Genomic DNA, 24,426 nt, shown 5'->3' on the forward strand with positions numbered 1-24,426 from the left:
ACACCCAAAACCTTCAGCCCCCAACTTTCAAACCTTAAGATCTCATCTCCAAAGTTCTATCCTCTATGATTAGGTTGTTTAATCACTAGGTCAGTTTAGGCACCTACCCAAAACGTTTAAATTAGCAACTGTCTTTCCACACTCTTAGGTTGGCTTATAGTCTCAACACCCATCTTTTTTATAAAATACTCTAAATCTCTCTTCACAGGATCTACTAAGCCCTCTCCAGTCAAGCTTTCATTAAGGGTGGGCGGAACTCGTGGAATTACAGGAAAACTCTGCAGTATTCCGCTGAATTCCGCCAACAGGCAGAAAATATCTAGGTTCTGCTGCTTGTGCTGCAATTTACCACTGGTAGCACGAGCAGCGCAGAAAATCAGCGTGAACTGCACCATGCGTTGCACAAGAAGAGTGCACGGCCAATCGAGATGATTTTGCGGCTGCTTGAGTAGAAAATCTACTTGAGCAGCAGCAAATCTACTCGAACTGCAACCCTCTGACCGTGACTACTCGCAAACGAAATCGACCACCTGTATTAGGAAATCATGCAAGTGGACATCAAATATTGCATGCCAGCTAGCATATTCTGAAGCCTCCCGGGAGAAAAATTCTGCCATGCGGTGATTGGTGGAATTTGGCCAGAACTCCGCATTAAAAAGTTACATGGAGTGGCCAAAATTCCCCCAACTCTGCAGGTGGAACGGAATATTCCGCCCACCTCTATATTTCATGTGCATCATTCAAAACAAACCACACTCACTCATGTCTACAACTTCATTACCTCTGCTCAACAATGATGCCACTCTTCTGTCGTCACCCCTTTGACCTTCAACCGAGCCTCCCCGCCCCTGTACTGCAGCCAAAACGCAATCCCCTGCCTGAAGTCCTGCCTGCCTCCCTTTGCTGTAAACCTGGGTGTGCTCTCTAACTCTTTCAGGGCCTGGAGTTATTCATATCCACCACTACAGGAGCGACCAGATGCCAGGTGTAAACCACCCCAAAGATCTCCCCTCCCCCTTTCTTTCCTCCCAGGCAGGACCATAATCAATGCAGATGTTATGGAGAAACTCCACTTTTGGTTGGACTCCTTGTAGGCTACCATGTCCACGTGGCTCCTTCTTTTCCCCGATAGACAGTTATTCACTTTGCCATCCATACTACCTTTATTCGGCCCACTAGCCTGAAAATAGGAGTGTCACGGAACTCCGTGAATAAGGGTGACGACAGATATCAAGGAAGTGCAACGAGATACTACTGCACTATGTGGACGGCCACTACTGGTGCATTCTACCCCATTCCAACAAGGCGCTCCTTCATCAGATGCACTACATCTGAATTACTACTGCAGAGGATGCAACAACTACTGTTGAGTAACCCTATAAAATGAGGTGCCGCTACAACAGAGGCACACACTGGAAGTACCATTTCTGAGACTACCACTGCGGAGCGTTCCACTACAACGAGCAAGGTCCTTGGACGATTTAGCTTTGGGATTAGGTTAGGATTGGTAATTTAATTTCATTTAGTATAAGGGTTCATGCTTGTGTTACGGTAAGAGGTACTGATGATGCGGGACCGAGGTAGAGTCGAAGTTGTATGTTCGAAGTAGAGGTAAATGCCATTAGCTAAACATGTTGTTGAAGTAGTGGTGGTCGAAGTAGTAACTCTGATGTAGCTTGCTTGAGGTGAAGGACCGGGGTGTAGTAACGTAGGACCATACCGGTGGCCACCTCAGGAAGCCGGAGTTCTGGTCACGACCCCACGACTGTCAGACTGTGAAAGCTCTGTTGGCTCTTAAGTTATTGCAGTGGGTGAGAGTTTACCAGCCAGGAACCCCTGTTCTCTGTTGACTGCACCAGTGGCGTGCAGTCAGGCCTGTGGGGAGTGGCCCCAGGCTCAGAGTGTGGGTGTTAGCGGGAATATTAGATCATGTGCCCCCCCCACCGCGGCTACTCTCCCAACAACACACCCTTTGTATGAATCTGGAGGGGAGTCCCCAAGGATGGTAATCTTCAAAGGGGGGGGGCTGGTAATCTTCAAAGGGGGATGGTAATCTTCAAAGGTCCCTGTAAGAGAGCTCTCTGCCTTTCAGGCGCCCGCCCCTTCCTATCACATTTACTTCTTTTTCAGTTCTCCGAGAGAGCCCAGTGCCAGGAAAACCAAAATTCACTCTTGCATACACACACTGCAACTGTGAGGAATCGCACTACTCCATGCCACAAGGACGCCCACATTCCTGAACACAGCTTTCATGTACCACACCAGTGCATGCTGGGACTTGCAGCCTCAGTTTCGTTCAACTAAACCCATTGTATCTCTTTCACACTTGAAAACAGTGAGGCGGTTGCGTGTGGTGGAGTCAGTCTGGTGTATTCCCATGTGTTGGTGCTCCTTGTGGTTGCAGAGTTTGGGGACAGTCTGGTATTGTCTTTTTGTTTAATTTTAGGGGGTGCTCACATTAGGCCATAGATAAAACTGATATATATAAAATTGATATATATATAAAACTGATATATATATATATCATTTCACTCCGCGTTAAAATGCTGTCGCATTCGCCTTTCCAAAGACACGGACCCAAGATTCCAGTAGTTTATCTGTTTTGCTGTGCCGCCATTTTATATATATACTTTTTTTTTAACAGTTTATGCCAAAAACACTGCTTTGCAATGAAAAGTAGTGTGCGTGGCAAGGCGTGGTGTCTTTTTTTTCTCTATCACCTACTGGTACATTCAGCAGCTGTGGTGGGGGCCCAAGGGGATGGGCACAGTGCTGTATCAAACCCTGTGGAGGCCCCCAGGCAGTTGATATTTCGGGACTCCCTAGATTAATTTTCTTTTTATCTTTTGGAAACATTTTAAGAAAGCTTGATTGTAATTTTCTTTCAAGATCAAATCAATATTATTTTGATCGGTTGTCGCGCGCACCCCAAAAGGAGTTGGGGCCCATAGGCCGGTCTCTACTTTGCCTGTTTGTTAATCCAGATCTGGGTGGGCAGGGTACACAGAGCCGGGGACACAGGCCCTCTCTGGCCCAAGTGCACCCCGCGCGGTGGAGGGGAGCGTGAACAGAGCCGCTGGGCCTGTGGAGCACGAAAGAAAATCAATGGAAAACTCCCCGGGGCGGGAAGTCCTGTTGAAAAGAGCCGGGGAAACCCGGGGATTGAGGGGGCGGCGGGCTCGACGCCCGCGTGCGTCACTCACGGCAGAGAGGGGAGGGGTGGAGAACAATGCGCATTGTTCTGCCCGTCTCCATGACGTCAGAAACTTATTGTCGTAGACGGATCCCTCTGGAGCCACGCCCATTCACGTACAGCGCTCTGACGCCACCAGGGGCCTACTCTGCTCTACGTAACACGACGTAAACAGAGACATGGTGCGTTGGCCAGGGAAGGAGGGTACTGGAGTGAGATGCCAGCTCGAATGTGTCTTCGGTGGATGCCCCAGGTCTATGTTGCTCTTCAAAAGTGTTTACCCAGAGGGGCTGGGGCAGATGTATACAGCCGATAGAAAGTAATACACTGGGGTGTTTATTTTTTCATACATTATCTTATCTGCATTCACGATATCAAGATAGAAACGAATGAATAACTGTAATTTACTTTACAAAATTGGAAAACACTGGTGGAGGCAAGACCTGGAAAACCTATCATTTTATTGCGTGATTTTCTAGAGTTCAAAAATATTTTTTTCCAGCCATGAATCATACACTTAGGGACCCATTACGATGTCGGGCGGATCGCCTCTGCCAGGCTGGCGGTAGCCACCGCCGGCCTGGCCGAGGCAATCCGCCCGACATCCGCACTAGTTTTCCCCCCGCGCCATATTAGTATGGCGGGGTGGACCTCGGCGGACGGAAAGACCGTCCGCCGCTTTTCCGCCCAGGTCGCCTTGCGGCCGGGGCAGAAAAGGAATAATATGGTGGCGGTGTCTATCAGACACCGCCAGCCATATTATGATGGTTGTATTTAGGTGCCTTTCCGCGGCGGCGATGCTGCCACGGAAAGGCACGCGGTCTTCACTCTGGGGGCCCCCCGGAGTGAAGGAGAGGTGGGGGGTGCACCTGTGGTACCCCCCTTCATTTGCATTTACAAAGCGGCAGGCACCGCGCGGTGCCTGCCGCTTTGCAAATGCAAATGCTGAAATGCATTTTTAGCATTATGGCGGGTGGTGCAGAGAGCACCGGCCGCCACAATGCTAAAAATACAGGATGTGCCCGCCACTATGGCGGGCACATCCTAATACCCCCACGGGACCCCCGCCCTTATGGCGGGCGGTCCCTATTACCACGAGGATGGCGGGTGGGCAAAGTCCGCCCACCATACTAATTACCCCCTTAGTGTTCACCTTCCCACCTAGACTAGTGGAGAAGTGTGGCTCACTGGTTAGAGGAGGCAGACCTGGAAGCAGAGGTCAGCCCGGGACCAGGGTTCAATACCCGGCTCGGCGGGGTCTTGAGTCCTAAAATGTCCATGTACTCGACAATTCTCGCTCCGGTGCCTACTCGATTCACGGGTTCACACTCTGCGACTCTGGGCAATAGCTTGCTTAATCTCCACAACGGCCCCTCGCGGCGGGATGCCTGGCTTTCACCTTGCGGACACCCTGCCAGGGTTATCTCACAGGGGAATACCAGGACGGGTTCCCTAAGCAAGCGCTTAGAAACCGCTCGGTGATTTGCGCTATATAAATTCCTGTACCTTTACCTTTACCTTTGCCTTTAACAAATGTCATTCCCAGAATTCCCCAGTCCATGCGTTCCAACATTACGCCATTTCTTTCTTTTCTAACTAGGGTCTGTAAGAGGTCGCCAGGAAACTTATGAAGGCTCAGGAGATCTTCTGTCAGACCAGTTCTCCTGAGAGGCCAGTAGGGCTGGGGCAGATCCAGTTTCGTTAGACAGAGTATGTCCTTCACTGCAGTGCTTAATTTGTAAAAAACGTAAGCGCCCAGGTCACTACTGGTTAAAGAGTTGGGGTGCAGTCTCCCAATATTAATAGAGCCAATGGCATCGCCCTACTATTCAAGAAGAGAGAATGCCTTGCCCCTACTATATAAAGAAAGGGGGAAGCCGTTCACTTACTATTTAAAGAGAATTATGTTGTTGATACTATTTAAATAGATTGTACGCCATTCCTCAGCAATTTAACGATTGGGGATGCGGTCCCTGTGCTATTTAAAGACACAGGACGCCGTTCCGCCACTATTTAAAGAGCAGGGATGACGTCCACCCCCTATTAAAAGAGGGGAATGACATTCCCTTTGGCCACTTACCCTTCTACTGACAGCTGGGCAGAGGAGACCGGGCCTTTCAATGTGACCTGAGTGTTTGACATCAGCCCTACCCCGTCAGATGTGTGGAAAAGTAAATGTGATGGTAGTGGGAGGAAAGAAATGTGCCATTGGCTGGCCCATTGCAAGCACCCCCTGGGCCTTTTTTGGGTGGGTATCTAAGAGGGTGGAAAGGTGTGTGGGGGGGGTACATATGGGCCCATTTACCGGAATTTGTTTCCTGGCCTATTCACAAGAAGGCGCTACCTTTCCCACCACTTGCCTGGGGTGTTTGGTGTGCACATGGGGGAGTGTGGTGGGTCTGAAGGTAGGTAGGTAGGTTACCTCTTTCAAGCCACCTTCCATGCAGCCTCTTTGGGGATCCTGCAGATGGAGGTGGAAATGGGAGAAGGGTGGTTGTGGACATGGGGAGGGGTATACAAAGGTGATCCGCTATGTTGAATGCCCACTCCACCCTGTGTTCCACTCTCTGGCAGGATGGTGGAGGGCACCTCTAGGCGCTATGGTCCCCAGTCTCACCAGCACGGCGGATGCTACATCGTGGCACATAGCTGAAGAGCCGTGGCTTCCTATCCAGCCCCGGGGCCCTTCCCAGGGGCCAGTGGTCCGTGTGCGGGTGACGAGAGAGGGGTCCAGCCCCCCCCCCCCCTCACCCCCCACCAGCCATAGACACCCGTGTCCTCGGGGCTGCCGCTCCGCCGGTAATGTGCAGCGGGAAGGCTGCCTCGCTGGGATGCAGGTTGCCATGGTGACACATCTTGTCTGAAGCTCTTGGGTTTCAGATGAATAAGGATTTTTGCTGCAGCTTCCACCGTCACCCCCCGCCTTCGCCGCCCCCACCACCGGCACAAAAACACAGAGGGCCCTCAGTGCTTCCTTGCACCCCCCCCCCCCCCCGCACCACTTTCTGACTCTAAAGGAGAGATGGCCCTCTGTTCAGAGTGGCAGCCCACAGCATCGGACAGGTGGGGGGCATGCGACGGGTGACGCTCAGGGGTTTACCCACCTATTCACCCCTCAGTTATTTGGAAGCCCTCCAACCCCTGATAAGTGTTCTCTCCGCTCCTACCCTCCTGCCTCTCCCCGCTTGCGCCGACCTTGGCGCGGTGCCACCTTTAATTCAGATTTTACACGGGTATCTCTCAGCATTTTCCGCTAAGTCAAGGAGGAAGGCCCCTCCCCCAAACCCCTACCATTTTCCCGAAGAATTTGGACGTGAAAAAACGAGCGCATCTTTCCACCCTCTCACCTGCCAACCTCCAGATGAAAAAACCCACACAGCGTGGGAAGATGGCGCGCGGAGCAAAAGCGCGCTGGGAACCGACCCCCCGCGGCCCGTGCCCGCGCCTGGCATCTTTCTTCCCAGCCCTCGAGGCTCGTGGCCTGCCCGGCGGCCCTGGCACCCGAGGGTGGGCGCACAATGGAGGCTGTCGGAGAGGCCCTTACTGCAAGAGCGATGGCTTCAGACGCGGCCTCCCTGCCAACCTTGGCGCTCGCCTCCTCTCCAGGAGATGGGGGGCCGCGGGGCAGGAGGTGGGGAGAGTCCAAGGGGCACTGCCAGCTGATGGGGAACGGTGGATGCCCCTATCTCCAGCAGCCAGAGGCAAAAATATAAGTGGATGCGATATCTCAACTAGGGGTGGGCGGAATTTGCATAGTCGTGCTACGCAAAACTCAGCGAAACGGTAAAAAATATCCACGAGCACACAAAAGTTCAGCGAACACGCCGAATTGCTAGTTTCGCCCATTCGCAATGCTTTTTTCCTGTTCGCGAACAGTGTTTGCGTGCTCAGGGAGAAATATCTTGCCAACACGCATTTTGAAAGCGCGAACAAGCAAAAAATTCCGCGAATCGGATCGTGGAATTCTTGGCAATTTTGCATTCTCCGCGGAACGTAAAATTACCCTAATTCCGCGAGTGGAACGGAATTTACCACCCAGGCCTAATCTCGATGACCACCACCATGACCCGTCCTAACCTTTCAAATACTTATCCACGCGCCCGAGCCCTGCTAACTTTCTCTCAGCCTTTTAAATTCGCACTGGGGCCTTCTCCCAAAACAGAGGCGTAACTTACTCAATAACGTTAGTCTCAGATTCCCCAACAAGCAACATGGTGAACCCAACAACAAAGGATTGTGGGTAGGTTGAGGAAGTGGGGTGATACGTTGGGCAGAGATGCCCACTATGGAACTGGGGAATCAGGTTTGAATCTCGGCGTCGGCTGAACTTCCAGTGATTCTGGGCTAATCACTTAATCAACTCTAGCTTAAAAAAAAAAATGAATGTGGCCTTGTGTAATGTAACTGATGCTCAAGTAAAGCGCTCCAATATTTTAGAATGTTTGCGCTGCATAAAAACTGAAAAAAATAATATAAAACTACTGAGAGGCGTTAAGGACCTGAAATGGGTGTGGCCTGCAACCAGTGCTTAATTTGTAAAAAAAATTAAGTGCCAGGGCCTTTTTCGGAAGACTACTGCAGCCTGCACCACCCATATCCTGCCACTGCTGCCAATGACTTTACCTACAGAACACCCAACAATCACACTCCTGGAAATGTGACAATTCAGACTATTCTAGGCCACACAAAGCTATAATAAAGGCAAGGGAGGCTGTTATAATTCATTTTCTATGTATATTGACTTAATAAACAAGGTTGTTGTGCTCATCTCAAAATTAAATAGACAGCACCACCATGTGGTGGACTGTCACTAGAGCCTGTGCTGACAATTAAGTGCTGGTTCTGAGCACCGGAAACACCCAGCAGAAATTAAACACTGCCTTCAACCCTTTAGTGGCAGAGGCAGTCTGTGAGTGACAGGCAAGGACCCACAGCGCTGGCACACCGTTTTAAATTAAAGAGTGCCTCAAAGCCCTGGACCCTGTCTGCCAGCGCTTGAAGTGGGATAGAAAAGTTTTTTTTTTTAAAGGGCGTGGCCGCGGAAGCATGACCAGTAATCCTTTCTAAGAGGCGTGGCCTCTGAGGTACTTGGTACTTGGCTTACACAACATAAACTAACATCCTGTGCTTCACAAAGTGGCCATTCGGCTGATGTTTCATCTCTGAGCTTCCATGATTGCATCCAGACACATGGCACAACATGCCTAAAACAAGACTGGCCTATTGGCTTTGCCGATTCTTGTCAGCTACATGGAATACATGAGTGGAAACTGTGATTTTGTGCTGAATAATTAGAATTGGGAATGTTTTAATTCAGAAAAAATGAGGCTGTGATTTTTAAACATTACAAAGGTCTGTGGAGGAAAAATTACTGGTCTTCTGAGTGCCTCAGTCACTTCCGTTCTCTCCTTCACGTCTCTTTCTTCTGCAGTCTCTCACTCTGTTAGATACTTACACTTTTTTTCTCTCCACATCTTTTTTAAACTCTCCATGCGCACATCTCACTCCTCAACTTTTCTCTTTAGCACTGTTTTTTTAATCTCGGTCGCGCATATTTACTTAAATCCCCTCCTCTCCACCACCCCAAGCACTCAACTCACTCTCCTGTGAGTACTGCATTCTCTTTTTTGTTAAGCAGACCATATTTCAACAGCTGTGTACCTTCTCCACAAAGCTTCCCACAGTTACATTTGGAACGCATGTGAACAACACTCTGTGCTCTCTGCTGAGAGGCCTAGGATTGAATGTGCATGTAACTTGAACACCTTTAGGACCCATCGGCAGGCACTGTGAGAGACTCACTCTGCACTTGGAATCACGCCTCATCCCCCATCATAAACACCACCTACAACCTGCACTCACGGAGACACCGCGAGGCGACTCAGTTCCCAATTAGCCCTACACACTAGTCATGTCACATGAAATAAATTACATACACATAGTATCACAAAAATAAATAATCTTAGGGAATGCTAAATGAAAAAAATTAAACAACTGAAATGTAAACAGAGACTGCTTTGCTGGCATGGATAATATTTAGGGGTTTTACATTCACTGTTGAGAAACCCATCTGTGTGTTTTCTGGTATTGTTGAGGACATGACTAAAAGGCCCTGCATTTCACAGGCTAGGAAACCCTCCTAGTTGTGATAAGATGGTGTATAACTGCACCAGACTACCACTGCTGGACTGGGGCCTGACTGAGAGATTATTTGGGGGTAGCCCACCCCATGCACCCCTATTGAAGATACATTCCTGCCCCAAAGCCAGCTCAACGAACCACAGCATAAGCTCCTCAGGCCTCACACGAAACCCCAAACCTTTGAGCGCTCAACGCGCCATATCCCAGGCGACCACCAATGAGGATTAGGCCTATGCCCGAACTACTCTCTCTGATGTTTTTGTGAGTCTGACCTCCTTCTGATGTTTGGGTAACTCTGTCTTCTCTCTTATTTTTAGATAGTCTGAACTTTATTTGATGTTTAGGTGAGCATGACCTCACGCTTATATTTGTATGAGTCTGTCTTCTTCTAGGGTTTAGGTAGGTCTGAACCTCTTTCTGCTGTTTGGGCGAGTGCAACATCTATCTAATGCTTAAGTGAGTCAGGCCTCTTTCTCGTGTTGAGGTGAGTCTGACCTCCATCTGATGTTTAGGTGAGTCAGGTTTCTCTCTCTGGTGTTTCGGTGAGTCTGTTCTCCATCTGATGTTTAGGTGAGTCAGGTTTCTCTCTCTGGTGTTTTGGTGAGTCTGTTCTCCATCTGATGTTTAGGTGAGTCAGGTTTCTCTCTCTGGTGTTTCGGTGAGTCTGTTCTCCATCTGATGTTTAGGTGAGTCAGGTTTCTCTCTCTGGTGTTTCGGTGAGTCTGTTCTCTATCGGATGTGTAGGTGAGTCTGACCTCTATCTGATGTTTAGGTGAGTCAGGCCTCTCTCTCGTATTTAGGTGAGTCTGACCTCTATCTGATGTTTAGGTGAGTCAGGCCTCTCTCTCATGTTTAGATGAGTCTGACCTCTATCTGATGTTTAGGTGAGTCAGGCCTCTCTCTCGTGTTTAGATACTAGACTGACCCTGCACTCGAGAAGTGTGTGTTTTGAGTATACTGCGGACCTGTGTGGATTGTTCCAGTACGGATACGGAGACATTACCTGAACTTAACTTAGAAATTGAAATACTTCGTGAGGACTGCGCGAACTGACCATTGGGGACAATCCACCCTCCAGGAAGATTATTTACAAGCAATGAGCATCTATTACTTTAGGTGAATCTAATATTAGGACAACAAACTATGATTACGGAATTCTTACGAATCGCGAGAGCTGTTTTTATTACCTTTTCATCTTGGAGAGAGAACAAGACTGATAACGCCATATATTCAGGATCATCATAAAGAAATAAATATATCTCATTTATCTACGTTGCTGCTAAGGTTGGCTTGGAGCCATACTTATCACCAACATAAGACACAGTACCATAACAAGCCCTGAAGAAGTCCCAAGAGGGATGAAACGCGTTGGCAGCAAAGCAATCATGTGGAGTTTTTAATTGGAAAAGGAGGATAATTGAGTTACAATAAATAAAGGATTTGATACAACTACAATCAAGACATATGATCATTTAATAATATTTGTCTGGGAAGTCTTCTTATTTTGTGATATTTAATTTTGAGTGGCTTATACAAACTGTAATACATTGGTCATATACTCAAAACACACACTTCTCGAGTGCAGGGTCAGTCTAGTATCTTGTAACAGTGGATCTTGTTCCACCAAAGTGGGATGTATATGGGTCATATCCCAAACCGGTTGCATCAAGGCTAGAAAATTTACTGAACAGGCATACTAAGTAGTGACGTTTGGTGCTGGAATCTTTAAAAGCTCTGACCCTGATTCTGTATACGTCTCTCTCTCGTGTTTAGGCGAGTCTCAACTTTATCTGATGTGTAGGTGAGTCTGACCTCGATCTGATGTTTAGGTGAGTCTGACCTCGATCTGATGTTTAGGTGAGTGAGGGCACTCTCTCGTGTTTAGGTGAGTCAGGCCTCTCTCTCGTTTTTATGCGAGTCAGACCATTATCTGATGTTTAGATGAGTCAGGCGTTTCTCTCGTGTTTAGGTGAGTCTGACCTCTCTCTGATGTTTAGGTGAGTCTGACCTCGATCTGATGTTTAGGTGAGTCAGACCTCTCTCTTGTGTTTAGGTGAGTCTGACCTCTATCTGAGGTTTAGGTGAGTCTGACCTCTATCTGAGGTTTAGGCGAGTCAGGCCTCTCTCTCGTTTTTAGGCAAGTCTGACCTTCTGTGGTGTTTAGGTGAACCTGCCCTCTAGCGGATGTTTAGGTGAGTCAGGACTTTCTCTCGTGTTTAGGCGAGTCTGCCCTCTATGTGATGTTAAGATGAATCAGGTCTTTTTTTCGTGTTTAGGTGAGTCCGACCTCTATCTGATATTTAGGTGAGTCAGGCCTTTTTCTCGTTTTTAGGCGAGTCTGAACTCTATCGCATGTTTAGGTGAGTCAGGCCCCTCTCTTGTGTTTAGTTGAGTCAGGCCTCTCTCTTGTGTTTAGGTGAGTCAGGACTCTCTCTCGTTTTTAGGCGACCCTGACCTCTATCTGATGTTTAGGTGAGTCAGGCCTCTCTCTCGTTTTTAGGTGAGTCTGACCTGTATCTGATGTTTAGGTGAGTCAGGCCTTTCTCTCGTGTTTAGGCAAGCCTGATCTCTATCTGATGTTTAAGTGAGTCTGGCCTCTCTCTTGTGTTTAGGTGAGTCAGGCCTCTCTCTCGTTTTTCGGCGAGTCTGATCTTTATCTGATGTGTAGGTGAGTCTGGCCTCTCTTGTGTTGAGGTGAGCCTGACCTCTCTCTTGTGTTTAGGTGAGTCAGGCCTCTCTCGTGTTTAGGTGAGTCTGACCTCTATCTGATGTTTAGGTGAGTTAGGCCTTTCTCTCGTGTTTAGGTGAGTCCAACCTCTATCTGATGTTTAGGTGAGTCAGGCCTCTCTCATGTTTAGGTGAGTCTGACCTTTATCTGATGCTTAGATGAGTCAGGCCTCTCTCTCTTGTTTGGGCGAGTATGACGTTTCTGTGGTGTATAGGTGAGTGAGGAATCTCTCACTCGTTAAGTGAGCCTGACCATTATCTGATGTTTAGGCGAGTACCCCCAGCACCCCAGACTTACCTGTCTCCGATGTACAGCGTCCGGTTCACCCTGAGCATCCTCTGAATGTTGAGTCTCTCGTTGTGACCACCGTCAGGAAAAGAAGCCCTGGCAGACCCTCTGCCCACAAACACTGGGTAATCCCTCACACCTGCAGGGACAGCAGAAGAATGGCATGAGACAGGAACACAAAAGAGGGACATGAGACATGAACACAAAAGAGGGTCAAGAGACATGAACACAAAAGAGGGACATGAGACATGAACACAAAAGAGGGTCAAGAGACATGAACACAAAAGAGGGACATCAGACAGGAACACAAAAGAGGGATATAGGACATGAACACAAAAGAGGGACAAGCATGGAGTGCTGCCTCCAGCCTTTCAGACAGACTTGAGAGGTAACTCTTATGAGTACACTGGAGAGGGCTAGAGGGATCCTTAATTTTTTGCACTGTAATTAAAAATTAGATTATATTTTTGCACAAGATTTGTTAGCTATAAATGCCTCAAGTAAATGTGTGTGTAAGATTCTCGTGATCACATTTTGATTAAATCTATGTTTTTGTTATTGACTGAGTCACTCTTTCTTTGCTCATAATGGTTGCTTTATGGTGGAATTTGCTCATTTTTGTAGCATCTTCGGTTAGTTGGAACCACCAGGCTGTCATTAACCCCTTCCATGCTGATGACGGCCCCCCGTTTGTCATGCATCACTGTGGGCGTGTGCTGATGACGGCTGGGGGCCGTCATGATCCCGCCCACTCTTTAAAACGGCTGCACAGCGTGAAAATTCGCCGCGCATGCAAGGGGTTAAATAATACAATCCTTGACTGTGTTGCGTGGGCTAAAACCCAACAAGTAAGGGACCTGGGAGGGTTATGTGTGTACATCTTTATTCCTAGTCGGTGCCGCTCACCTCATTGAATTAGTCGGTGTAGACTTGAGATCATGACATAAGCCACGGTGGCGCGAGAGTTGTAAGTCTCAATATGAGTTCTACAGTAGTGACCTGCACTTGTAACCTCTCCAGAATTTTGAGTACCAACATATTATCAAGGTAATTGTATAGGGAAGTATAGATTTACTATTCTTAACTCCACATCTATGGTCTATGACACTAATTTGGTAGTTGACATTATGGAGTCAATGCAAATGCAGGTTGATGTAAAAACCTCAATATTTTGGTAGAACCTCGATAAATGTGATGTGTTCTGACTCTCAGTGTAAGGGACCCTCTCAAACCCACATCTCCTTCAGCGGTCACTTTGCACCACCCCGCCTCCATCCTATGGCGTGCTTGCTTACTCTCTGCGGGCGCCACGCTGAGCGGCCCCGGCTCCTCAGGGAACGAGGCCTCCACTGCTCCATCCAGCAGGACGAGAAGAAGCGGCGGCAGCAGCAGTGGCAGCAGAGCGCAGGCGCTCATGGTCTCCGGACAGCGAGCTCGGGATCGCCACCTGCAACGAAGACGAAGAAACAAGTTGAGCTCAGAGGCGAGGGTGGGCACTTAGGCGAAGGCTCACAAGTCCATTTACAGTAAAAGTCACTTCATCGACAAGAATATGTATGTGCATATTAAAGTCACTTCTAATTCCAAATATTCAAGAACAGTTAGAAGGCAGAGTGATTGGCCACATAGTTATTTATTTTCACATTTTAGTGCAGTTTTCCCTTAGCACCACTAGGGGAAAACTATTGGGGAGAGGAGTTGGCCTAACGGCTAGGGCGGTCGACCTCGAATCTGGGCAACTGGGTTTGAGTCTCGGCAATGACGCTGAACATCCTGTGATTCTGGGCAAATCACGTAATCTCCCCGTGCCTAACAATAATGAATGTGTCCTCATGTAATGCAACTGGTGCTATGTAAAGCGCTCTGATACCCGATTCGCGTCAAGTTCGCGCTATATAAAACTGTGTAAAAAGAAAGAAAATGTAAGTGTATCTTTCAAGTAGTGGACTCCTCGGTACTAAGAAGCTGATAGGTTCACACAGCCAGAGACGTAAAATGCTTCCATTGCTCTGCATGGACATTGACGCGTCCATTCGGTGCAGTATAGTAACATCCCTCCTCTGAACATGCTGTGCTTAGAATGGCATGATTGGTTACTTTTTTTGATTATTTGTTCTTATGGTAGTTCACCAGCTCCTATTAGGAGACTAGGGTCCACATTATATATTTTAAAAGGTGCACCCAGCGCAATGAAGGAAAATGTGCCGTATTATGATGAAAGTGCTGCCCTGGGGAAGGCACATTCTTGAGAAAAACGGGGCGGCTGCTTTGAAGCCGCTCCATGTTTGCACAGTTCAGGCGGCGCCTGCACTTTTAAGGGGGATTACAGATCCCCTTGCAGGCGGGTGCAGTCAGAGACTGCATCCGCCTGCAAAGGAATGTCTGGGGGTCTATGGGACCATAGGACACCCTCGAGAGGGCTGCTCTCAGGGGGCGCACTCTCAATGCGTCTCCTGAGAGCGCCTTTGCCTCTGCGCCCACGTCTGTGTTTTTTGCAATTTCACCCCGAGTGGGCTGGGGATGCTCAGACGGGAGTCCCAGGCTCTCCACACCACTGGAGTCAAGCTATCCAGGCTGATGAAGGCTGATAGCCAGAAACCGGTCCTTGGATGCTTGATTCCGGTCTGGGAAAGACATGGCTTGGTAGTTCGGACTGGACTGTTCCCATGAGGCACAGGGTCAGAGCTGATTTGCATATAGCCAGTGTCTAACCCAGGGTGGTGTGGAGTGCAAAAAAACGATGGATTTAGGCCCAGATCCTTGTACTGGGGTGAATGTATGACATTGTTCTACATTCTGTCCATCATCTGTGTTTTTTGCAATTTCACCCCGAGTGGGCTGGGGATGCTCAGACGTGAGTCCCAGGCTCTCCACACCACTGGAGTCAAGCTATCCAGGCTGATGAAGGCTGATAGCCAGAAACCGGTCCTTGGATGCTTGATTCCGGTCTGGGAAAGACATGGCTTGGTAGTTCGGACTGGACTGTTCCCATGAGGCACAGGGTCAGAGCTGATTTGCATATAGCCAGTGTCTAACCCAGGGTGGTGTGGAGTGCAAAAAAACGATGGATTTAGGCCCAGATCCTTGTACTGGGGTGAATGTGTGACATTGTTCTACATTCTGTCCATCAACTGTGTTTTTTGCAATTTCACGTCTGAAATATGGCGCGGGTGCACAGGCAAAGGGATTTCCTCATTTGCACGGGGCACGCCCCCATGCAAATGAGGAAACACCCCTAAAGATAGCGCTGCCACTTTAAGTGCGCCAGCGCTATCGGTATTACAGAAGCGGGCACACAAGCATCTGTGGCCCCTTCTGTAATACCAAAGTGCCCTGGGGGCACACAGAGCAGACGCAAACGCTAGTTGCGCCCCCAGGGCACTTTGTGTAATACGGCTCCAGGAGTGCTTTACCTTTATAAATCCATACGGTTAACAATCTCCGTCCCATCCAGAACTATCACAGTAGAGAGATGTGCAAATGCATCAATACTTTCAGCGTTGTATGGTTCTTCATCCAGGGACAGTTAAATAGGCTTTACCATGCTGGAACGGCAGCCCGTACATTGAGTAACACATGTGAAGCTATTATGTGATCGGCTGTTAAAGAAGGGGTGGTCTTTGGGGGAGGAGCTCCAGCCACAGACCACTGAGTGATCAGGATTGAGTACCAGAGGTGAAGCTATTGTGTGATTGGCTGTTAAAGAGGGAATGGCCTTTGGGGGAGGAGCTGTGGCCACAGAACGCTTGCCTCGTTCAGAGATTGATGGGCCTAACTGGTTCTTTATCTCATCCTCTCGCTTTTGCTTGAGTTTTGTTCTGCCTTTGCTTACCATGCATTTTCTTTTCCCAGGTGTCAGGTTTTGACTCCCCTACTCGCCCTATTCGCCCTATTCTCGCTTAGAACCTGTGACCTCATACCCTATCAAACCAGCATTCTATTTGGCACCTTTCCATGTCTCGGCCTGTCCTCCGGCTGCCCAATGCGGGCATGGGGGACAGACAAGCTGGGTTTCGGTCACGTCATCTATTCTCATATCCAGACCTGTTTCGGGCTCTTTTCCCACAAGTTCTCCCACTGTGTCCGTGCATGTTGTGTCAACACCTGCACGCAATCAGTGTGTACAGTGCTGAGTTGATCTGCAGTGGACCAGAGAAGGGACTGTAGGGTTTGACTTCCAGAGTTACAGCGCCTGGCTCCACATGTTGCACTTCAAGGTATCATGGATGAACACTGCCTCCAGACTCAGCCGCCCATCAAGAAAACAAAGACACTCTCTTCATGTCACGCTGACTTCAAAGAAGCCAATCACTAAACAGGGATATGCCTACAACTTTGCCCCACCTATGCAGGTTTATCTGTGCTGTATATCTACGGAATGAGTAGAAGTTTATGTATTAAAATCCACATATAATAACCATTTATATAGTACACAATACAAATAGAACTGATTTTGGAACTTAGTCATCAGTTCTAATTACTATCCATCAATGAGATCCATGTTATCATTCCACATGTATGTGGGAAACACGCTTGAATGGTTGTTTGAAAGGTATGGACCAGGACACATTTGTATCCTGTATGTGAGTCTGATATGACACCAAGATTTCTGGTATTTGAGTTTTAGGTATTCTTAGTAAAAGAGGTACTCGTTTATATAGAATCCCAGAGATTTGGTGTGAGGAGCATGGGAGATGCCGATGAGCGGCGTGGAGTCAGCCACTCTTCGATCTAAGATTGAAGTCCGCCACCCTTTGATCTAAGACTGAAGTCAGCCACCCCTACTCTAAGACTGAAGTCAGCTACCCTTCGATCTGAAATTTAAGTCGGACACCCTTCAATCTAAGATTGAAGTCATCCACCCTTCGATCTGAGATCTAAATCAGCTACCCTTTGATCTAAGACTGAAGTCAGCCACCCTTCGATCTGAGATTGAAGTCAGCCACCCTTTGATTTGAGATTGAAGCCAGCCACCCTTTGATCTAAGATTGAAGTCAGCCACCCTTCGATCTGAGATTGATGTCAGCCACCCTTCGATCTGAGATTGAAGTGAGCCACACTTCGATCTGAGATTGAAGTCAGCTACCCTCCAGTCTGAGATTGAAGTCATCCACCCTTCTATCTAAGATTAAAGTCAGCCACCCTTCTATCTGAAATTGAAGCCTGCCACCCTTCTTTCTAAGATTAAAGTCAGCTACCCTTCGATCTGAGATTAAAGTCAGCCACCCTTCGATCTAAGATTGAAGTCCTCCACCCTTCGATATGAGATTGAAGTCAGGCACCCTTCGATCTGAGATTGAAGTCAGCCACCGTTCGATCTAAGATTGAAGTCAACCACCCTTCGATCTAAGATTGAAGTCCGCCACCCTTTGATCTAAGACTGAAGTCAGCCACCCCTACTCTAAGACTGAAGTCAGCTACCCTTCGATCTGAAATTTAAGTCGGACACCCTTCAATCTAAGATTGAAGTCATCCACCCTTCGATCTGAGATCTAAATCAGCCACCCTTTGATCTAAGACTGAAGTCAGCCACCCTTCGATCTGAGATTTAAGTCAGCCACCCTTTGATTTGAGATTGAAGCCTGCCACCCTTTGATCTAAGATTGAAGTCAGCCACCCTTCGATCTGAGATTGAAGTCAGCCACCCTTCGATCTGAGATTGAAGTCAGCCACACTTCGATCTGAGATTGAAGTCAGCTACCCTCCAATCTGAGATTGAAGTCATCCACCCTTCTATCTAAGATTAAAGTCAGCCACCCTTCTATCTGAAATTGAAGCCTGCCATCCCTTCTTTCTAAGATTAAAGTCAGCTACCCTTCGATCTAAGATTAAAGTCAGCCACCCTTCGATCTACGATTGAAGTCCTCCACCCTTCGATATGAGATTGAAGTCAGCCACCCTTCGATCTGAGATTGAAGTCAGCCACCGTTCGATCTAAGATTGAAGTAAGCCACCCTTCAATCTAAAATTGAAGTCAGCCATCCTTCGATATGAGATTGAAGTCAGCCACCCTTCGATCTGAGATTGAAGTCAACCACCCTTCGATCTAAGATTGAAGTCATCCACCCTTCGATATGAGATTGAAGTCAGCAACCCTTCGATCTAAGATTGAAGTAAGCCATCCATCGATCTAAGATTGATGCCAGGCAACAGTGGAGAGAATGAATTCCTACTTTCTCAGGTAGAGGTTGCCATAGACGGAAGTCATCCCCGAATGAATACTTTCCTGACAACGTCTTCAGCACTGGATGTTTTGGTGCTAATGATACTTTGAGGAGCAGTTGCTTATCATAAGAGAATTTTGTCCATCAACGTTCTGCTCAATCAGGAGGGCACCTTTTGGATCCATTTGTTGATTGAAACTCATTAGTACAGGGTTCATACCCAAATGGCTCCCAGTAGAAGACGACTTTTCAAGCTAGCCTGTATCACCCACAAAGCTCTCCACACTAGAACTGCAAAGTATCTCACCTGTAAAACTGAACATCTCACATGTTTAAAACTCTCTGCCGAGTTTGGGCAGAAAATGCCAAAACAAATCTTCTCAGGGAGTTCACATAGAGGTATTGAAGGCCATTCCATCAGTAATCTGAACTATGTCATCAAAAAGAAGTAAGTTACTGGCTGTTCTGACATCATTTTCTCCAATAAATTGTCCCTACACCCATAAGATCAACTCATTTAGTAGCAAAGATGTAACCACTCTGCTGCAAATATTCAGCTCTTTCAAACATGTTCCTTTAAATTGTCTTCTTCTTAGCTCTCCTCACAATGTATATGTTTTAGATAACTGTACATGTTGTTGTTATCCATAGGCCATGGCTCATTCGATTGTTCCCAAATAATATAACTTTTTGTATTTTTACTGTGCCTGAATACTGTTCCTTTGTTGTATTTAACTATGCATACGCCTAAGTACACCTATGTATCATTCCACTTGAACCTAAGAACTTATGTAAAGCACAAAACGCGGTGTTGATTTTTTTAGACCATGTTCATTCTATATAAAACCGCTAATACATTTAATAAAGAAGTAGTCTTTGGGGATCCCCAAATAGAGTCGAACGTGTGGGTGGGGGTGGGACAAATCTATATGAACATATTTATATTTGGAATTTCTCCTTTCCTGCATGTGTGACTTCTCAGCAAACACCAATACTCCATTAGTGGATTTAGTGAGAATATTTGCATACTCAGCAGAAAAAATTTGCATACATGGTGGAATGTCCGCAGGCACAAATTACATCATGCCCCAAAAAAACATTCGTGGATCATGCCTTTGTGAATCATGTTTGAACTTTGTATGCACAGTTTTCCACTTTGAACCCATGGAATAAGCTTCACGCCCTAAGTAATTTTCCTAGAATCAGACATTTCATCTTTTTGTTCAAGTGCTGCAGTCGAGATTAGATCCCTGGCCTTCAAGCTCCAGAGTCATCAATTAGCCACAAGACGACATGTCTATTTCAGGGCATTGGCTTCTCAGTAACACCCCAAAAAATAAAGGGCACCCTAAACTTAGGAGCACAGCTTCAGGTGATATTGGGCTTAGGCCCCAACATTACGGAAGAAACCCCAAGTGACGAAACGGTAGGGTCGAGTTCCCAAGAACAAAGGCCATTGTCTTGGACATTGACGGTTGTAGACTAATTCCTGATATGTTAAAGTTATTTTATTGCCTCTTGTACAGCGTGCACTTTGCATAGGCCATGGATAATATTTTAACAGTCATGTTAAGAGACACTGGGAAGGAGTGGTAAGATGCGAGATTGAAGATGTGAGCTTCTGTTAAAGAGTGTCACTAGAGTTTATGGGATTTTTGTAGGAACCCAATGTTACCCAGAAGGAAATACCTTTTCCTCCAACCAGAGGCCTCCCAATCTTAGATGGTCTCTCTTATTCTCCTACCTCTCATTCTAGCGGGTACACGCTCCTCATGGATGTCCCAACCTAACTGGGATCCTTCTAGCCAGACTTACCTTCCGAACAATCTTTATCCGGCAATCGGATTATGTTCCGGTTACGAAAACCAGGAATATTTCAACACATGTAAAAACTGCTGGCTCTTTGACCATCGCCAGATAACACAACAACATTGCAAACTTACGTTCCAAGTTCAAAGTTTGGCGTCATGGTGTTAAAAAAGGTATCTTGGAATTTTGGGACTTATTTGGGAAACAAATAAAGTACAGGTGGCTTCACCCGTGAAATTGCGATTCTCATATTAACATGACTAGAGAATCTGGATTTCATTTAAGACTCGGAGTCTGACATACACAGATTCCTGCATGAAGGTTTTTACTTTACTTAAACTGATCATCAGTTTGATGTAATGCTTCCTCTGTGTGTGCCTTGTGGTTTCTCAAACTAGTAATTTCTTCCGAGGGAGCCTGGTAAACTTGTTTCTAAGTACAGTGTTCTTTTATTGCTTTTCTCCCCAGAAGATGCTATAAAACATTGCTATGGTAGTTAATGCAGCTCGCAAAATCTTACACAAAATGCAGATTCTTGTAAAATGACAGTTCAATGTCAGCTTTATACTTTAAATGCAGAAGGAAGCTCAAACGGTGCCCTTATAAAACGTGGAAATTGGAGTTGCTTTTCCAGAACGACTATTTCATAGGTCCTATAACTCTGAAGGTTGAGAGGACAGTCACTGATGTGCAGACTCAGTCTAAACTTTCCACTTAAACAGAAAATTTCTTAGGATTGTCACAGAAGGAATTGTTGGTATTTGACTTACTTTGGAATGAAGGTCACACAGGACATGTAAACACTTCCCACATAGGCTCAAAGCAAAGACAACACTCATTCAACCACACACCTGCACTGTGTAACTTGCTACCCTTATAATTAAGAGCTCAGCGCCCCACATAAGGGCTATACTAATGCAATAATACAATGTATGAAAGTGTTTTTTTTTGGCAGCACTGCCTTTAAGACAGCTGATCATTTTTACCAGAACAGGGTATCAAGCTGTGGTTTGGCCAAGAAGGTTTCTGTCTTCTGTTACAGCTTCTTCCACAGATTCAGCAAAGGGTAAGGTTCAAAGAAGTCTAAAAAAAAAGAAGTCTACTCAGACTAGGGGTTGGCTATAAAGATCCCTACTTCCAGTAGGGGGTATGGCTTTAAGAGCCCTCCTCCCAGTAAGGGGCCAGGAATAAAGAGGCCACGCCCAGCAAGGGGGATGGTTGAAAGAGCCCAGTCCCAGTGAGGGGTGTGGTTCAAAGTGATCTAGCCCAGTACTTAATTTATAAAAAAGATAAGTGTCCGAGCCCTCATCAGGATCCCATTGCAGCTTGCACCACATATGATAGTAACAACACAACTACTAACAATCACACCCCTTTAAGTGTGGCAATTTGGACTATTCCACGCCCCCAAAGCTATAAGAATGGCTTGGGCAGCAGGTAATAGTAATTTTTAATGTATATTGATTTAATAATTAGCTGTTGATGTGGTCATCTCTAAACTAGCTAGACAGCGCCACCATGTGGCAGACTGTCACAAGTGCTGCTGTTGACAATTAAGTACCGGTGCCGAGCACCGGAAACCACTGGCTCAAATTAAGCACTGATCTAGTCACAGTGAGGGGTACTGTTCAGAGGAGTCTACATCTCCCAAGGAGGCTTCAGAATGCTTCAGAGTGCCCTACACCTATGTATGTGTGTAATATGTGTATAGCATGAACCAGGCCAACAAGCAGCCGAGCGCTGTAGCTACTCATGAAGTGTGGATCGAACGGCTCTCGTCCCCGTCAATAAGCACAGACGCCAGAGGTCAGCCTCCAGTCAAGGGATGTTGGTTAAAGATGTCTCTACCCAGTCAATGTGTATGGGTCAATGATGTCTACACCAGCTAAGGGATGCAGCCTCAAGATGTCTACCCTTAGTCAAGTGTTACGGTTGAACGAGAAGGATAGGCAGTGTTCTCCTACAGACTCCGAAGTCCAGACCTAGTCCAAGGCTGTAGCCCAAAGAGGTCTACACTCAGTCAAGGGGTGTGGGCTTTACAGAAATACAGTTAACGGTGCAACTAACTTTCTATGTTAATGTGGATTTATGGATGGCTTATAACTCAACCTGGAGTTTTCTTTTGAGCAGATTCACACCTAATTTGAACATCAATTTGCGCAATTGACTTTTTTTGCCATCTCGAGGAAGATCGAAGGGTTATAATTTGTAGGTGATCCGTAGGGGCCTCCTACAGTTAAGGACTCCAAAAATAGTTGACTAGGAGTGCACCAAGTGTGGCAGGAATTCAAAGCTTTCTACGATCTGTGTGTAAATTCTGAAATGATGGAAACCCATTCGGCTATTTTCAGAGATAATCAAGAAAAATCATAGCTTTTGCATACAATTTTATCAGAAATTATCCCTCTGCTCTATATTTCTAACCTCAAGAAGAAATTGTATTAAACCCCCCCCCCCCCCCCCCCTTAGAACTCATTTAGATAGTTACTTAGAGGAACATTCGTGTACCAGAGGCAGATATGGTAACGAAGCTAAGAGAAGTGAAAGAACTAACAGCCTGATTCATCAAAGACCCGTTTTGCGAGTCTTTAATAGCGATTCATAAGGAATCGCTATTAAGGACTTGCAAAACGGGATTCATGTAGGAATTGCAAAAAATATTGCAATTCCTACATGTTCCTTATTTGCGAGTAGCAAATTGCTAATCGCAAATAAGGAATAACTCCCCATGCATTCCTACGGGCCTACAGGCCCATAGGAATTAATGGGGAGTTATTCCTTATTTGCGATTAGCAATTTGCTACTCGCAAATAAGGATGCGATTTCAAGGGTGCAGGGGTGTCCAAAGGACACCCTGTAGCACCCCTGAAATGTAATCTACATTGGTGTTGCGCACACACATGTCCAAAGGACATGTGTGTGTGTAACATGCAACTTAGAAAAATGCATTTAAATGCATTTTTCTAAGTTTTTGCTATTTACCACGAGGTCTGACCTCTCGGTAAATTGCGGCCCAAAATTGTGATTTCGCAATTTTAAAATGATTCATGAATTGCATTTAAGGAATCTCAAATAGAGATTCCTTAAATGCAATTCTTCGCAAATGTGCGAATTCTTTAATAGCGAATTTTGCATTTGGGATGATGAATCCCAAATGCAAAAATTGCACTCGCAAAAGGCAAGATTCTGAGAATCTTGCCCTTTGCGAGTGCAATTTAGCTTGATGAATCAGGCTGTTGGTCCCATAAAGAGGCGATGCAAGGAAGATGAGGATGAACACATCTCTTCTTTTCACTGCACTATCCCACCTCAAAGGATCTACCTCCTTCCCGCTCCTCTCCCCTTGAGGCTGCTCCTTCTTTCACCCCTGGTACCCTTCTGCCAACCAGATGTAGGCGTATGGCGGACACTTAGGATGCACCTTTACTCCTTCCCGCGAGAAGCTGGCGTGTGGGGGAGTGTAACCCCAGGCACATGTCTGCTGCCTGGTGAACTTTATCTTGTCACTTCTCTCCTTGCACCTACTCCCCTTTCTCATATCTTCTGCGGCCCTTGAAGCGTTTCGAGGCAACTTTAGTGTGGCATAAAATAATACACAAAATTTAATCATAAGATAACATAACATAAGATAACATAACGTAACCATGTATAAGATAGCATTTGATAACATAGCGTAACATTTTTTTTTTTTTTTTGTAGAGTTTTATATAGCGCGAACTAGACCCGAACCGAATCAGGTATCAGAGCGCTTTACATAGCACAAGTTACGTTTTTTATTTTTTATTTTTGTTACATGAGGACACACACTTTCATTTTTAGGCACGGGGAGATTAAGTGATTTGCCCAGAATCACAGGAGGTTTTGGCGTCGTTACCGAGACTCGAACCCAGATCCCCAGGTCCCAGGTCGAGCGCCTTAGCCGTTAGGCCAACTCCTCTCCCCAACATTGTATAACATGACATTGTTTAACATAACATATAACACGATATTGTATTATATAACATATAACATGACATTGCATAACGTACCATTGCATAAAATAACATTGTATAACATAACATATAACATGATATTGTATACCATAACATATAACATGACATTGT

At 46.5% G+C, this 24,426-nt stretch overlaps 1 protein-coding gene across 2 annotated transcripts in view; it reads right to left on the reverse strand.

Moving 5' to 3' along the window:
* The window catches only part of SEMA6B (semaphorin 6B), a 290,743-nt gene that overhangs the window by 87,597 nt on the left and 178,720 nt on the right, over positions 1 to 24,426 (reverse strand). For both annotated transcript variants that reach the window (XM_078669948.1, XM_078669949.1), the window contains exons 2-3: positions 13,646 to 13,797; positions 12,360 to 12,489 (exon numbers count right to left, since the gene is read on the reverse strand). In XM_078669948.1, coding sequence (XP_078526074.1) covers positions 12,360 to 12,489; positions 13,646 to 13,766 — 251 coding nt within the window. In that variant the 5' untranslated portion in view covers positions 13,767 to 13,797. The remainder of the gene's footprint in view (positions 1 to 12,359; positions 12,490 to 13,645; positions 13,798 to 24,426) is intronic.

The sequence above is a fragment of the Lissotriton helveticus genome, chromosome 12 (genome assembly GCF_964261635.1).
Source record: "Lissotriton helveticus chromosome 12, aLisHel1.1, whole genome shotgun sequence".
In the NCBI taxonomy this organism is placed as follows: domain Eukaryota; kingdom Metazoa; phylum Chordata; class Amphibia; order Caudata; family Salamandridae; genus Lissotriton; species Lissotriton helveticus.